The 16759-nt window shown below is 41.4% G+C and overlaps 2 protein-coding genes across 6 annotated transcripts in view; one reads left to right on the top strand and one right to left on the bottom strand.

Moving 5' to 3' along the window:
* ERP44 (endoplasmic reticulum protein 44) overlaps positions 1-4709 on the bottom strand; it is an 88070-nt gene extending 83361 nt beyond the window's left edge. Inside the window, exon 1 of the mRNA XM_063304257.1 lies at positions 4464-4709. Coding sequence (XP_063160327.1) covers positions 4464-4517 — 54 coding nt within the window. The 5' untranslated portion in view covers positions 4518-4709. The remainder of the gene's footprint in view (positions 1-4463) is intronic.
* Positions 4710-4744: 35 nt separating this feature from the next.
* Positions 4745-16759, top strand: part of INVS (inversin) — a 126339-nt gene continuing 114324 nt past the window's right edge. For 2 of the 5 annotated variants that reach the window (XM_063304250.1, XM_063304247.1), the window contains exons 1-2: positions 4752-4851; positions 8331-8443. In XM_063304250.1, the coding sequence (XP_063160320.1) occupies positions 8338-8443 (106 nt within the window). In that variant the 5' untranslated portion in view covers positions 4752-4851; positions 8331-8337. The other 3 variants (XM_063304251.1, XM_063304248.1, XM_063304249.1) reach the window with 3 other exon arrangements.

Here is a 16759-nt window from a genome sequence, read left to right as displayed (position 1 = left end):
TTGTTAAAATTAATAAATCACTGTTATCCAGGTTCTTTAGCCCCAATTATTAAGATATACAATTCCAAAGTTACCCATATGCTTCAATTGAGTGGAAGTTTGGGGCTTAAAACATGTACTAGACCAAACACAATCACAGCTTCTGAGGAGTATTTTGGAGGTGGGTAAAAGGACCTCAGCTGCTTCAGTTAGAGCCAAATTGGATATTTATACACTTTGTTCTTTGTCTAAAATTAGGACACACAATTACTGATGCAAAATCAATACTATGGAAACTGACAGACTCCCAGAATTGTGTCTGATAGAACAGACTAAATCTCAATTAGAGACCTCTTGGATTCCGCAATTCACAAACTACATCAGGAGTTGTGGTCTCCCTGTTTCTTGTTCAACTGTCTCTGGAAAACAAGTTAGAAAGACTGCTGCACAAAGAATTTTGGACATAGAAGCTCAAAGATACATAGTTCCCTCAGTAAGACCAGCACATTGAAATGGATGAACCATTATAAATGCACCTTACAAATTGCTAAATATTTAAATACAGAAATGCAAACATCTTAAGGGGAATACTTACTTGAACGAGATTTGAGCAGTCAGACACAATGGTTAAATATGAAAGATTTAACCAAGTTCCTTACCACAAATGTACATGCATTTGTGGAGCTCCAAAGATACAGGACATAGCTTATATATTATTTGAATGCCAATTGTATAAGAAAAAGATTAATACATTGGATCCCACATTAAACTAACAGCCTATTGGGATCCATATGTTAAAACAATATATTTCATGTGTAGTGAGAACCCAAATATCACATACAACATAGCCCTTTATCTAAACAAAACAGTGTAATTGAGGACTGCATACAGTATGTGGATCTGATTGGGGTAAAATATAGGTAAGAAACAACATAAATCCACATTAGGATCAAATACAACCAAGAGTGACATCAAGGAGTTGAGTAGTTCGAAAACCAGAACGTAGAATAATCTGAATTTTTAAAAAGAGAGAAAGAAGATGCTACGAATTGTACTTCTTGGGAGCAACTTGTTACTGGGGAAGTTGACTAGATTAAAAAAAAAGTCAGCTCTGTATGTGGACAGGTGGCTCTCTAAACTGGTTGTAAACTTGTGGCAGTAAAATTTACATGGCTATCCAGTTTGTGTTTCCTTTTATGTCTATGTTTCTTTTAATTTAACATAACAAACTGTCTGTTCTGTTATTCTGGATTTTTTTCACCTTGGTGATCTAACTGGGTGCCACTTATTTGACATACTTCCTTCATATTTTATTAAATCATCCATGAAAGAACTGACCCCATGGTTATAGGAGATGCTGAATGTTTCCTTGAAGGAAGGATGTGTCCTACCTTACCTAAAGGAGGCAGTGATAAACCTTTACTAAGGAACCCTTCTATATCAAGAGATTTGTACAATTTATCAGTTTCAAATATTCTGTTTCTGGGAAAGATAACTGAGAAGTTGGTGCAAGATGAAATTCATTTTCTGGATCCAGAAATTAGGCTTTTAATTGGAACAGGAAACTAAAATTGCTTTGTTTCAGCAAATGATCTATATTAGAAATAGGATGGACAGAATGTGGCCCTACTAATTCTCTTGGATTGCTTGATGGCTTTCAATGCCATTATCATGGCTTTCCTCTCATCTGCCTAGTGGGATTGGGGCATGAAAGTCTTTGCAGTTTTCTTGGCAAGGTTTTTTGGAAATGGTTTGCCATTGCTTACTTCCTAGGGCTGAAAGAGAGTGACTGGCCCAAGGTCACCCAGCTGACTTTGTGCCTAAGGTGGGATTAGAACTCACAGTCTCCCAGTTTCTAGCCTAGTGCTTTAACCACTACACCAAAATGGCTCTCTCACCTCATCAAGTACTTGTGTGAATTACATAATTCAAATTGGATTATGTTTAGAAAAGAGCAATGAAGTTGATCAGGGGACTAGAACTTAAGCGTTATGATGGGAATGTTGATCAGGGGACTAGAACTTAAGTGTTATGATGGGGGAAAATAACAGTACTTTTCAAATATCTGAATGCAGGATACAGAATAATGGATTTAAGTTACAAGATGGCAGGTTCCATGTGAATTTAGGAAGAACTTCTAGGCAGTAAGAACAATACAAATTCAGACGAATTAGCCAGGGGGAGGTCAGGCTTCTTTCACTGGATGCGTTGAGAAGTTGAACAATAATTTATCATTTGGAGTCCTAAAACGAACAAGGGTTGGACTCAATAGCCTTAAATATTCCTTCCAAATTTATTATTTTACATACTGGCAAGCACAGCTCTTTTTTTCCTGCTCTGTGGTTTCTCCCTCTGGAAAAAGTACAGGGTGACTACAGCAGTTTAAGAGAGTGGAGTGCTTGAAAGGATAGTTCTGTTTTAACTTCTCTGAAATTTCCTTTGTAGAGAAATTAGAAGGTGGTTAAATGTAGCTGTCAGTGAGCACTCCATGGTACCATAGGGATATGTGTGTTTGGGTTTTGGTCCCAACAACCTTTACATCATCCATACTGTCGGAGAAGATTTTGTCTATAAGCCTAAAGACTATCCAAAGTGAAAGACTTTAGCAGCTAGGCTTGGATTTATACACAAGTACAAGAGAAATTGAACTAGCTACTGGAGGCTAAAGATAATTGCCATGACTTATAGTTCTACAAGTAGTTACTTCAGCCTGCTTCACTGACTCCTTCATTATATGTGCAAGGTTCAGAGAAAGACTGGATCGTCTCTGCAGTACACCATAATAGAAGGTAAGAAACATCAAGAGAGACTCCTGTTTTTACTCATCTTCTCCAAAATGCAGCATAATGCAATTTGGAAAAAAATTAAATCCATGGAAGAAATCTATAAACTGTAAGATATTCTTACTAAAACAACAAAAATAGGTAGTGAATTCACTGTCCAATGAATAGATAGCCGCTTGGTGAATGTCTGCTACATTGGGCTTGACATTAATTCTCAGTTCGTACAAATCCCAGAAGTGAACTCTTTATTTTATGTTCACTGAAACTAAGGTCCATTTATGTAAGCAAAACCAATTTTTAAATTATTTAACTGTGTGGAAGTACAAGAGCCAGTTTGGTCTAGTGGTTAAGGCAACAGGCTAGAAACTAGGAGTCTGTGAGTTCTAGTCCTGCCTTAGGCATGAAAGCTGGCTGGGTGACCTTGGGCCAGTCACTCTCTCTCAGCCCAACTCACCTCACAGGGTTGCTGTTGTGGGGAAAATAGGAAGAGGAAGGAGTATTAGGCATGTTCGCCACCTTGAATTATTTATAAAAATAATAAAGGCAGGATAAAAATTAAATAAAGTATACCATGGTCTCTTGAATAGGGCTGTCCCAAGATACTTTGTATTTGAGGTAAGAAACAAGGTAACTTCTGTACTGTATATGAAATAGAAAGGGATGCTACATGGCCAGCAGTTGAGATTTTGTGGAGTCCATGGTGCTTTCTGAGCTTGGTTGTTTCCTTGCAGATGTTTCATTATCCAACTAGGTAACATCATCAGTGCTAGTGAGTGGAAGTTTTTCCCCAATGCAAGTGATGGGCCAGTATCTTCCATTGAAGACCAACTGTCTATATCAGCAGGTAGCACATAATGTAATACCACCACTCAGCATCTTCCAGCAGAACTCTCTTTTGCTTTTTTTGTGAAGGGCACCCTGGCAGAAAAGAAATGGCTAGATAGGAAGCAAATTCTATTTTGAATTCTAGACTGACAACTAATTTAAAATCCATTCTGCATCACTATCAACCTGCAGGTAATATGTGTTCAATACCTTCTTATACAGCTTTATGCTTATTTAACCCCATACAGCAGATAATACTGTATATCACTTGATCACATACTTGAAAAACTTGAGTCACACATGGGATGGCCACCTCTATCCAAAGGATATGAAAATGGTCCGGAACTCAGGATGCAAGAAACAAGTTGGTGTTTTTTAATACATCGATATGCTTTACAGCAAAATCGCCACGAAGATGATCTTTTCTTCTGAAACGTTGTAGACTGGTCAAAACTGACACACACTCGTCAGGAAAAGCCCCACTTGTAGAAGCAAGCGTCTCACGGCTTCTAAAGCAACGAGGAGGAGGCAACACGGCGCTACCCGAGGACCTGCTATCCGCTAGGTACTGCACAACCACTGCCCCGACCCATTCGGACCCCGCCCAGTCGCCGGCTAGAGATTCCGGGTCCGAAAAGTTCGCAGCCTATCAGACGAAGCCACACCAGCGCGGCAACACCACGCCTGGCTGGGCTCCCGCGGTACCGGTTTCCTCGCCTGGGGAGGGAGAATTTGTGGGAGCAAGTGGCAAATAGGGCAGACTAGACACCCTCTTTCGCCCACCATGCAAACATCCATTATTCATTTTTCTCTATGGCCCCACGAGTGAAACAGACAACCCGATATTCAATCTTCGCTACTCTCCCCTTAGCTCACCAGAAAAACGAGAAGGAAACAGCCAGGCTCGGGAAAGATGGCGGCGGTTCTCATGGTCGAGGATGGCTATGCTTCGGGAGAGGGAGTGAAGCAGGCAAGCAATGAAATCTCTCCCCCGGTCTCCGAAAAAACCGCACAGCAGCAGACAAGTTCTACCAACAGAAGGAGGAGAAAGCCGACCTCACTTGCACTCACACCGCCCGCCTCTCTCATGCCAACCCGTAGATAACTTCCGAGTTTGTAGTGCAGCCGCGAGGGACGCTGGGAAATGTAGTTCACTTTTGAGGCGATTGGTTTATACTCGGAGGAGCACCCTCTATGGCCACCGACGGAAGTAACTTTACAGGGCGCAGAAGTGGGATTGCAATTTTAGCTTTTGAAAACGTAGGTAGGTAATTTGTCTGTGGAGTCAAGCATGTATCTGAGTTTCTTGCAGGCTTGGAGCGACGAGTGAGGGTGAGATTATTCTTTTAGTTGTTAAGGAAAGAACTCCTTTGGGTCCTCTTTCTTTCTGTAAAAGGAGAAAAAAAAGCCTAGAAAATAATAAACAGGAGGCGAGTGAACGTATAACGGAGGAGGATAAAAACTGACATGTTTTCTGACTTGTATTCAGAGGCCTATTTTGGTTGAACTCAGCCGAGCGGCGATGGGGGCATGAGTTATTTTGTCATTCTTTCTTTGTATGTAATCAACTCCAGGGTTTTTACTATTACAAATACACTCAATTTATGCCATTTTAGGAACTGTCACAATTGATGGTAGTGAAGATAGAGTTCTATATCTTAATATTTGCTTTATCCTGGAAATTAAGGACACATTGTGTCAGTATTTGTTTCATCTCATAAGCTTCGTCAAAAGAAATTACAGTATATAAATCATAATTGAGCAAACCATTGTCTAGTACTTTTGAATATAGGAATGTTGGTGATATGTTATTTTTTTTTCTTCTATAGCTGCGAGCCACTATTTTTTAAATTGTATGAGGAGCAGATATATATTTTTCTCTGTAGGGATATTATTATTATTTCTTGTACTAATATTGCCACCAAATCAGAAAGACCCAAGGTGCTTTACATTAAAATTCAGTAAAAACCATCAGAATGCAGAAGTTATAAACATGAAGTGATGCTATAGGGAATAAACATGAAATGATGCTATGGGGAAGCCCATTAAAAAACATTTTGAGACTTTAAAGAAAGAGATGCTAAAGGGTAGTGTTTTGTGAGTCTTTTTTTTTTTTACAACCTTTTCATGAAGTAGGTCGGGTTGAGATTCAGTAAGTTACTGCTGTTATATACAAGCATTTTTGTCCCAAGGGCCCCATGTGAAGCTACATGTGGAGAGACAAATTAAAAATGATACAAACAGAATCATTAGAAGATTTGTGTGTATTCTATATAAAATAAGAGTCTTGGAGACCTGTTTAATGACTATTTACTTAACCTTTTTAGTTGCAGATTAGCAACTGAGAGAAAAAAAAGGAAAAGATTAATAAATGATTCAATGTATTTAGATATCACTTTTTTTTTTAATCCATTCAATCATGTCCAGTTCTTGGAGACTGCCAGGAAAAGTCCCTGGAAATTTCTTGGCAAGGCTTCTCAGAAATGGTTTGCCATTGACTGCTTCCTAGGACTGAGACAGAGTGACTGGCCCGAGGTCACCAAGCTGCCTTTGTGCCTAAGGCAGGACTGGAACTCACAATCTCCCAATTTCTAGCCTGATTCCTTAACCACTAAACCAAACTGGCTCTCAAATGTCACATTAGCAATTGCTTAATATTTCTCTATTACATGCAACCTACAGAAAGTATAAGGACGCGGTGGCACTGCAGGTTAAACCGCTGAGCTGCTGAGCTTGCTGATCAGAAGGTCGGCGGTTCGAATCTGCGTGACGGGGTGAGCTCCCGTTGCTAGTCCCAGCTCCTACCAAGCTAGCAGTTCGAAAACATGCAAATGTGAGTAGATTAATAGGTACTGCTTCAGCGGGCAGGTAACGGCGTTCCGTTTAGTCATGCCGGCCACATGACCAGGGAAGTGTCTATGGACAAACGCCAACTCTTCGGCTTTGAAACGGAGATGAGCACCGCCCCCTAGAGTCGGACACAACTGGACTTAATGTCAAGGGAAACCTTTACTTTTACTACAGAAAGTATAGATTATTACCATGCTGGAACATGTGAATCATATTTATTCGGTCAATGACCAGCAAAATTTAAAAGGAGAAAAGCAAAGTAAAACAAATACAATAATATACTACCGACTAATAAGCTATATCACATAATAGTATAGCGTTCACTCTGCTATTACTGTATTAATACATTTGTTACCATAGTGGTTTGAGCCTAGAACATTAGAAAATATAAAAGTAAAAATATGTTTCCCCTGACAATTTATTAATTAAGATATTTCAAATTTAAAAGTTGGAACATGTGGTTGGGTTTGGAGCTGGAAAAGTGGAGATCTGGGAATCTAGCCCAGATAATGATAATCACTGTACCTTCTCCTCCTGTTCCTCTATAAATAAGAGGTTTTTATAGGCCTTTGGCTTACTTGAATCTTCTTGAGTCTTCTCAAAGGAACTCAAACTGTTCATTCTGTATTCATGCAGATCTTATTACTTCTGGTTGTTTCCGTTGCTTGACCACAAATTGGTCATGTTAACTTGGGATCCACCTGCTTGCTGGTACTGAGAATCAGTCCAGTTCCGGACATCAAGAATATTCAGGATTACAAGGAATATGTCCTTTTAGACTGGATTCAACATTCTATTGCCTTCCTTTAAACTTTGACAATGGAGAGTAGACTACATTGAGACTAATAAGTGAGCTCAGTGTAGCTTTACATACTTCTATGTGTCCTATCCTTTTCATACTTCTATGTGTATTAAACATATATATGTAAACTGAACACATATAAGCAGGATCCTGTGACAGTGAACCATAAGTAGCTAAGGTTCTGCCAAACTGTAGACAGCAGTGTTCTTTTTGGAGAGTAGTAGCTTTCTCCTTATAAACCTGCCATGCACACCATTGTTGTTCAGAGTTCTTCTGATAGTCGGCTTATGAACACTGTCATTCACCAATACAAGAGAGACCTTTAGTTCCTTAGACATTACCCTGAGCTTCTCTGAGACCTCATGAAGTATTACACACCTTGCTCTTGGTGTGATCTTGGTTAGTCAACCACTCCTGGAGAGGATAACAATTGTGTTGAATTGCCTCCATTTGTACAAAATCTGCCTGACAGTGGACTGGTGGAGTCCAAACTCTTTGGAAATAGTTTTGTAACCTTTTGCAGCCTGGTGAGCATTAACAGCTGTTTTTCAGAAGTCCTCAGAAATCTCCTTTGCTTGAGCCATGACACACTTGCACATACCTGTGTTGTAAAGATCAGACTTTGATAGTAAATACCCAGGATTCTGTTCTTTCAATAAGGCAGGACCTCCCCCACTCACACCTGATTCTCACCCCATTGATTGAAACACAGGACTCTAATTTCCCCTTTAAATAAACTGATAATCCTAGAGGTTCACATACTTTTGCCACACACAAATGTGTAGCTTTGGATCATTTTCCTCAATAAATAAATGAACAAGTCCAATGTTTTTGATTCATTTGTTTAATTGGGTTGTCTTTATCTAGTTTTAGGACTTGTGTGCAGAACACATTTTAGATCGTATTTATGCAGAAATAATTGAACATTCAAAAGGGTTCACAAACTTTTAAGCACCACTGTATCTAAATACAGGTAGTCTAGGGATTGTTTTCACCAAAATAAATTAGTTTCAACTGTGGAAAAGTTATTACTGTAATTGTTATTGCAGCTGTTACTATGTTTATGCAGGGTTTATTTTTGAATTTTGCAGAGAAAGCATGAATGTTTCTGAAACATGGCTGTTCAGTGGTTCCTCACTAGCATCTCAGGTTCATGCTGCTGCTGTTAATGGACATAAAAGAGCTCTCCTAAAACAAATATCAGGTAAAAGTACTCTGTTTATACTATACATTAGCTTATTTGTTTATGCTTAACTATTTAAAAGTTCTCTTTTAGCTTCATCTGTAAAACAGATATAATAAGGGAAATAGAAGATTTCTTCATACTGCCATATGTGCAGTATTAATTTAAAAACCCTAGAATTATCCAGTCTGTATTTTGTTACTGATATGATTACAGCAGAGTAGACAGTATGATGCTTATGGGAAACATTGTGCCCATAAATGCTACCTCATGCACCTGTGAAGTACTTACTTTTTAAAAATTCAGGTTCTTGGATATGTGCATTTTACTGTCCTAATACTTATATTTTAGCATCACAAGTTTTACCTTTCTATAAAACAGAAAACCATCAACTTGAATGCATGAGTTTGTGTTCTGAAGAGTAAATCTCACCTCAATCTCATAATCTTTAGCTAATTTCATCTCTTTTAAGCTTTCATTTATCTTTCTGAGAAATGCATTTCTGTGGGAGTAGTTCTGGGTCAAAATATTTGTATTTTTGATCACCACTTTGCTATGAAATATGTGCTTTATGCTTGGCTATACTATGTTGGCTGCTCTTTTGTGATGGAGCCCATGACATCACTTCAAACTTCCAAATGTGTGTTTCCAGCCAGAATATTTGAAAGGCCCCAAGGCTACTATTTCACAAACAGTAGAAACAATTGATAGGTTCACTATTATATGCTTCCTTTGTGAGAGAAAGACAATCTATAAATTACCACATACTTCTGGCATATTGGGTTGTGTTCTGAAAAAAACACCTACACTTTCTTAGGTTCATCATTGTCTGTTGATTCTATCTGCAAACAAGTGAAGACAGAAATACTGAATTCTGCCATCCCTTACAAATAATTTAATAGTTATTAGACTAATTTGAATTGATTATGAAGATGAGGCATGATTTTTAAAGGTTATTTTTTATTATATTATAGAAGGATGGGTAACTTCCTTTGATTTGGGAACTGGACTTCAACCTTATGACTTGCCAATCGAGCAGGAATATGGTGGTATCAATGGGAAAGGGTGGGACTGAAAAAAAATTGCCCCACTTTTTGCTTACCTTGGGGAAAGGGGTTTTAAGGTGGGAATGGAAGGGTGTTTTTTTTTAATCTTATGTAGACTTTGTGCTTCCAATTCCAAATTTTAAATCATTTTAAACTCAGCAAAATAAAAAAAGCTCTACATCTCTACATCCGTACCCCAAGCGGCACAGGTGAAGCTGTCAATGTATTGACCCAGTGTCTGGAGGTTCTTCAGGTCTGGATGGGGCAGAACAGACTTCAGCTCAGTCCTAACAGGACTGAGTGGCTATGGCTGTGGCTGTTTGGACCCCCTGGATTGGAGATGTCACTATCCTTGCTCGTGGATGGGGCTACACTTCTGCAGTGATGGTATGCGACTTGCGGGTCCTCCTGGATTCACAGCTACTGCTCCAAAAGCAAATGGCAGCTGTGGCCAAGAGAGCCTTTGCACAGGTTCATCTTGTGTGCCATTGCACCCTTTCCTCAATAAGGAGGCCCTTCAGACAGTTACTTATGCCCTGGTCACCTCACAGTTGGATTATTGCAATGCATTCTACATGGGGCTGCCCTTGAAGACCACCCAGAAGCTACAGCTGGTTCAAAATGCAGCAGAGCAAGCAGTAATGGTGTGTGCCCATGGGTCCACACTGCTACGTGAGCTGCATTTGCTGCCAATTGGCTTCTGAGTGCAATTCAAGGTGCTGGTTGTTACCTATAAAGCCCTGTATGGCATAGGGCCTGAGAGACCCTTGTCTCTCCTTTCTACCCACCCAGTACATTCCAGCAGAATGGGTGTGCTCCAGGTTCCACCCCCAATTAAATATTGCCATCTTGTCAGACCTAGGAAGTGTGCATTCTGTGTTGTGGCCCCCACCTTCTGGAATAGCATCTCCCCAGAGATAAGGATGGTGCTGTCCCTCCTAGAGTTCTGGAAAGCTTTGAAAACCTGGCTTTGGTCCCAGGCCTGGGGTTGATGTTTGTTATTTGTTTAATGGCCCCTGTTTTGTTTTGTGGATTTCGTTACTGGTGCATTTTAGTCTGCACGACCTGTTGATTTAATATCTTTAGCTATTTTTATGTCTTTTTTAGTTTTGTGTGCCACCCAAAGTCCACTGGAGTTGGGCAGCCAATAAAGTTAAATAAATAATAATTTAAAAACAAAAAACAAAAATCTGCCAAATATCACCAATTTTGTCACCAAATTTTCGCTGTGCAATCTTGGGATGCTTTAGGAACCATATGCATTGCCAGTGGCTTCAGAATGTCCATCCTGTATGTAATAAAGAATAAAACTTAACATGTTAAGAATTTATTTTTCTTTTTAAACAGATTTATTTATTTATTTTCTATCCCGCCTTTATTGTGTTTATAAATACCTCAAGGCGGCGAACATATCTAATACTCTTTCCTCCTCCTGTTTTCCCCACAACAACAACCCTGTGAGTTGAGTTGGGCTGAGAGAGAGTGACTGGCCCAAGGTCACCCAGCTGGCTTTCATGCCTAAGGTGGGACTAGAACTCACAGTCTCCTGGTTTCTTGCCCAGCACCTTAATCACTAGACCAAACTGTCTCACCGTCATAGATGCAACACTTACTTTAAATACATTTTTGTTAAATTTGCCAATCAAATCCTTTTGGACTAGAATGGCATATAAGCTCCAGGAAATGAATTTGGTCATCTGGCCCTGGCCATGAGCTGTGACCTTTTCTGCACAGGGATGTCCTGGCCATAATGCTCTAATAACCTCCCAGTTATACTTCTGCAATGCAGTTTGTCTAGATCTAAACTTGAAGCTTGAATATCTAAACTTGTAGCTGACACAGAATGTAGCAGCCAGGCTGCTATCCAGAACATGTTTCAGAAACCATGTAACACTGGTCCTAAAGGAACTGAACTAGCAATATGATTGACTTTTAATGCTTTTGTAGTGATGTTTAAAGCCCTAAATAGTTTAAGATCCTAATACCTGATGCTAGCCTCTCCAAGTGTATATCTGCCAAAATATAAAGATCTAGAGATGGTGGTTTCTCCTGTATTCATCACAGTAATATAGAGAGATACAAATAGGACTTCTCTTGTACCCAATTTAGAAATTCCCTTCTCTTGGTGGCTAGCTTGCTGCCCATACTGTCTACTTTGCAGTTTTAGAAGCGGGGTGGGGCAAGATGGCATTGGGTTAGAATAGCAGTTCTCAAACATTTTGGTCTCAGGATCCTTTTACTTTCTTAAAAATAACTGAGGACCCCAAAGAGCTTTGGTTTATGTGAGTTATATGCATCAATATTTGCTGTTTAGAAATTAAACTGAGAAATTTAAAAATACTTATTTGACTTTGTTGTGGACCCCCTGAAAGGGACTCAGGGACCCCTGGGGTCCTCAAACCACACGTTAAGAACCATTGGGCTAGAAGGTCTGGTCATTTGCTCCATATTATTTGTTTGTTCTTTTTGTTCTTCCCTGCCTTGGTTAGATAAATGTATGTTTGTGTATCAAATTTATCTCTGATACTTTGCTGAGGATGATTCCTTCAATATGGACACCATCTGGCCGCAGGAGTAGGGCACTAATAGATAAAAATGGGAGGTAAAAACAAAAAACAACACAGAACAAGCCCATGCAACATTCATCTGTCAGATCAGCAAAACAACTAAGATTTTTATAGGTTGCTGATCAAGGAACCAGTATCCAAGGAGCCAATAAGTATCCTTAATACCTTATCTACATTTAATAAATAAGCAGTTTTGGAATAGTTTTGTGAGAGTTTAGCTTCTTCAACAGAAGCTGAAAATCATAAGGAAACTCCCTGGAAAGATGAAAAAATGTTGTGGTATATTCCCAACAGTTAAAATTCAGGGGATGAGCCACAAACCAACAGCAGGAATTGTTGTGAAAGTCTGTGGGGAATTTCCCCGGTTTCTTCACAAACTATCAGCCTAAAATACTGAACTTTTTGGCATTGCAACTATTGTTTGTACATCACCATCACAATCTAGAAAATTTGCTGTTTTATTTAATATGATTTTACAAGTGTATGTTATTTATAGTCAATTCCTGGGTTTGACATGCTTGAATAAACCTAACAGGAATTCTATGCCAGAGAATATTCTAATGAAATTCATCAAGTTCAAGACCCAGATCATACTCTTATTGTTTAAGAGTTTAAGAGAACTAATTGTCCACATTGTAAGATTTTTATATAACCTAATGAAGTATATATTTACCATTATTCGGGTATCGTTATTATTCTTTTGACATAGCCTAAATATTTTGCAAATAAATTATTGAACTTTATTTATTTTCTCAAATTTGTACTACCACCAATCTCCCCCCAAGGAGGGACTCTGAGTGGTTATTTGGAATATACTTATTTGGAATTCACAACTATTTTTGTGACCATAACATGTATTCTTTTTTCTTTGTTGTTTCATTTTGCAAAATATAGTTATTAACTATTCCTTCTATTATACAATCTTTTATCTTCCCATTCTTTTAATTGAACAGATTTATTCTCATGCTTAAAAAGTGATTTTTTAAGAAATGGGAGAAGAACCAAATTGTTTTTATTTTTTCTAAACTTCTAGCAAGCATTCTAAATATGTTATCTATTAGTTTCTTAGGTTAGGAGGAATAATATTGCCCTAACTGATAAGTCTGATGCTAACTTAGTTTGTACTAATTGAACAGTTCTCTATTTCTTAATAATAATATGAACTAAATGTCTCAGTTGAATGGCTTCAAAATAATGTTTCAGCATACAAAATATCAATCTTGCTTTAGTTTATACTGTAAAGTTTGTCTACTCCTAGATTTTTTTTTATAATTGTGTATTTATGATGTGATTTGTAGGCATTTTTATAATTTTATCATTATTATATGTTGCTTAAAAAGCACAATTATTTTTGGTGCAAAATCTGCTTCTTCCTCTGCTTCAGGGGTTCCAACTTTTAAACTAAAGTAGCAGATGCATGAGGTTGAGGAGGAAGAAGCAGTAATCTAGAACAGCCATCCAGAAACAATACATGTTATCTCAGAAAATGTGTGCCTCCCTGGATCATATATTCAAGATATTTATTTATAAAACCTTATATGGCTACCCATCTTATATATCATAACTCTGGGTGGCTCACAGCAACAACAATAAAAACATGTTTTTTAAAAAAACATTCACAAAACAAAATAGCGCCTAGCACCCTCAAGCAACACTCCCCAATAACAATAACAATCATCACTGGGCCGCAGCTTCACCCAATCCAATGCATGGGGAAGAACCAGTCTTTTAAGGCTTTCCAGAAGGCTAGAAGGGTGGGGGCCTGCAGGATCTCGGGGTGGGGGTCTGGGGGAGAGACAGGTTACCATAGTACATCTATCAACCAATTACTATCCCCTCCTGTTAATCTAGGTGGGAATAAATATTACAATCAGCAGAAATATTGAATGGATTTCCAGAGATTATGGAAGTCTAGGTAAGAAAGTGAAAGAAATAGGCATAAATGGTTTTTCCATCACTTTTTTCTTTTGAACATCATACTACTTGCATATAGAATACAGTGAGTAACCAATTACACAGATAGTGTGGTCAAGATCTGATTTCTTATATACTGTCATACCACTATGAAGGACTACTTGTAGTGATTGGCTGTAGCTGACCAGTACTGAAAAGAATATGCTTGCCATGTGCCTTACATACCTGATCAAGAAGGATTTGAGCTCTGCTGAGGCAAATTGCCTATGAAAAAATGGGTGATGGGATTGTTTGGTATTTGGCAAACTTGGAGAGAAATGTCCCATCACTACTATCATTGCTACCATTTTATTAAAAATGATATGATGAGAGATCTTACTTGGGCTACAAGTACATGGAAAACAGATCTAGCTGGATATGCTGTAGTTCCTATTACAGCTAATGCAGTGTTAAGCTACATTAAACAAAGGATAATGCCCAGGTCATGGAAAGTAGCAATTCCATTTCTTCAGGCTGCATTTATTATATGATACAATGTGTAGTTCTGGACATATATTTTAAGTAGGATACCAGTAAACTAAAGCATATTCAAAGAACAATTACAAAGAAGAATCTGAAAACCAAGTCATATAATATTGTTTTGTTCTTCATTTGCTAAAGTGCCTTTAGCGCTTTAATGTCATGAGTGCCGTTGAGCTGAAGTCATCAACGCAATGGCACACATGACAATAGCAAGGAAATAGGTGAAGGGGCTCAAGATAAGTAGCCATCAACTCACAACGACTAATGGCCAACAAACAATAACTAAACGGATCACGGAGCACACCCAAGCCATCAGCGCCAATACAACGGAGATCGCCCAGCTGACAGCAATCACCGGATGAATAGAAAACCCGATGATGGGCGATCCCGGAACGCCAGCGGGGCCTCACAACCCCTCACCCACCGGCAGGGCAACGTATTGGACAAAGGGGGGTGACGTGACCGCGAGTGAGGGGGCGCTGACCGGCGCGGGGTATTTAAACCCCGCACCGGCGCGCTCCTGTCACTCTCAGCTTTTTTCTTCCGACGCTGTAACTGCGCTGTGAATAAACCAGAGCCTGATCCACGAACCAGTGTCTGAGTATTATTCAGAGGCAGGCAGCGCATGACATAAAGCTGAGAGTCATAAACTCAGCCTCGCCGAGCCCCACCGGACGACAACGAGCCGCGGGAGGAATAGACGGCGAGAAGACCAGCAAGATGAAGCCGGAGCGGCGCGGGCAAGGAGGACGAGCCGCGCGGCAAGAGACAGAGGAGGACCGACCAAGGCCAGAGGCACCGCGGACTCCCGGAGCCATGGACGCCCACCCCACCCGACCCGAGCCTCAGCTCCAACCCCAAGGGGAGATGGCGACGGAGGCAACCCGACCGCGGGAGGGAGCAGCACGCCTTCCGAAACCAGCGGAGGACCCCGCGCCCCACATCGCACCCCAGCAACGGGCGTGGAGCGACAGCCCAACGGCGGTCAACACGGAGGACGATGGAGACACCCAGCAGACGGCGGAGGAAGCGGACCAGCGGCAGAGGGAGGATGAACCCCGCCGGCAACCCACCCCCGCTGACGCACCAACGGAACCGGCCCCAGCGGCGGCGCGGGCTGTGGACGAGGAGGCACGAGCTGAACTCGCGGCCATGCGGGCTCAACTGACGGAACTCCGGACCATGCTCCAGTCGCTTATGCCCCCCGCGCCACCCAACGACGTCCCCGCACAGGCCCACACCCCGAGCGAAGCACCGAACCCCCACGGGCCAGCGGAGGGTCAGCAGACGGCACAGGCGGACGACACCACAGACCGGGAAGCGAGAGGCAGGGCCGCGCAAAACGCCCGGGCCCCAAAGGACTTCCCCATCTTCTTCGATGGGAACCCCACGAAACTCTCGTTCTTCGTAACGAACGCTAGGGAGTTCATGGGGAGGCACGGACACTCCTACGACTCCGAGGCCGACAAGATCGCCGCCGTGGCGATCAAACTACAAGACAGGGCGGCGGACTGGTACGTCCAACTGTACGAGTCCAGCTCCCCCGCCCTCGTCACCTTCCCTGCCTTCATCAATGAGATGAAAAACTACTTCGAAGACCCCCTAGCCAAAGTAAGGGCGAAAAGCGCACTCCAAAGACTTAAACAGGGCACACGCACGGTCCCTGACTACGCCCTGGAGTTCAAAGCCCTCGCGGGGAAGGTCAGCGACTGGTCCGAGACCACCCTGCTGGAAATGTTCAAAAGGGGGCTCAATCGCGATGTTCTCCAATGGGCCCTCTACCGCGACGACCCAGAAACGCTACACGGGTGGATCCACCTCGCGGGGAAAGCCGAACACGCGCACCGCACCTTCCTCATGACAACCACGGAAGACACAAACTATGCCGGAAAAAAGGTACCCGCACCACACGTGGGGATGGCCGGCCCCATATACCCAAAAAAGAAATTCAATCGGGAGCCCTGCGGGAGGTGTGGCAAATTAGGGCACAAGACGGTGGATTGCTTCGCCAACCGACCGCCGACCAGTGCGCCCAAACCCACCCCGAAAATTAGCCCCAAACCACCCAACCTGGGGCCGCCCCCTCACCGCCGAATGACCGTGGCCACAGCGACACCAGAGGAAGGCTGGGACGCTTACTGGGGGGAAGAGGATAACGCAGACCCCGACCAGCCGGCGGGAAAAGCTCCCCGCCTGCCCTGAAACGCGTGGCGAGGCAGGCGGTGGGACAGCAGCGCGGACCACCTCGACGGAATGACGAAAGCCCCGTAATAATGGCGGCAATCAAA

The sequence above is a fragment of the Candoia aspera genome, chromosome 4, assembly GCF_035149785.1.
Source record: "Candoia aspera isolate rCanAsp1 chromosome 4, rCanAsp1.hap2, whole genome shotgun sequence".
NCBI lineage: Eukaryota > Metazoa > Chordata > Lepidosauria > Squamata > Boidae > Candoia > Candoia aspera.
Note: the sequence above shows the minus strand (reverse complement) of the source record. Positions and strands in the feature narration are given on the sequence as shown.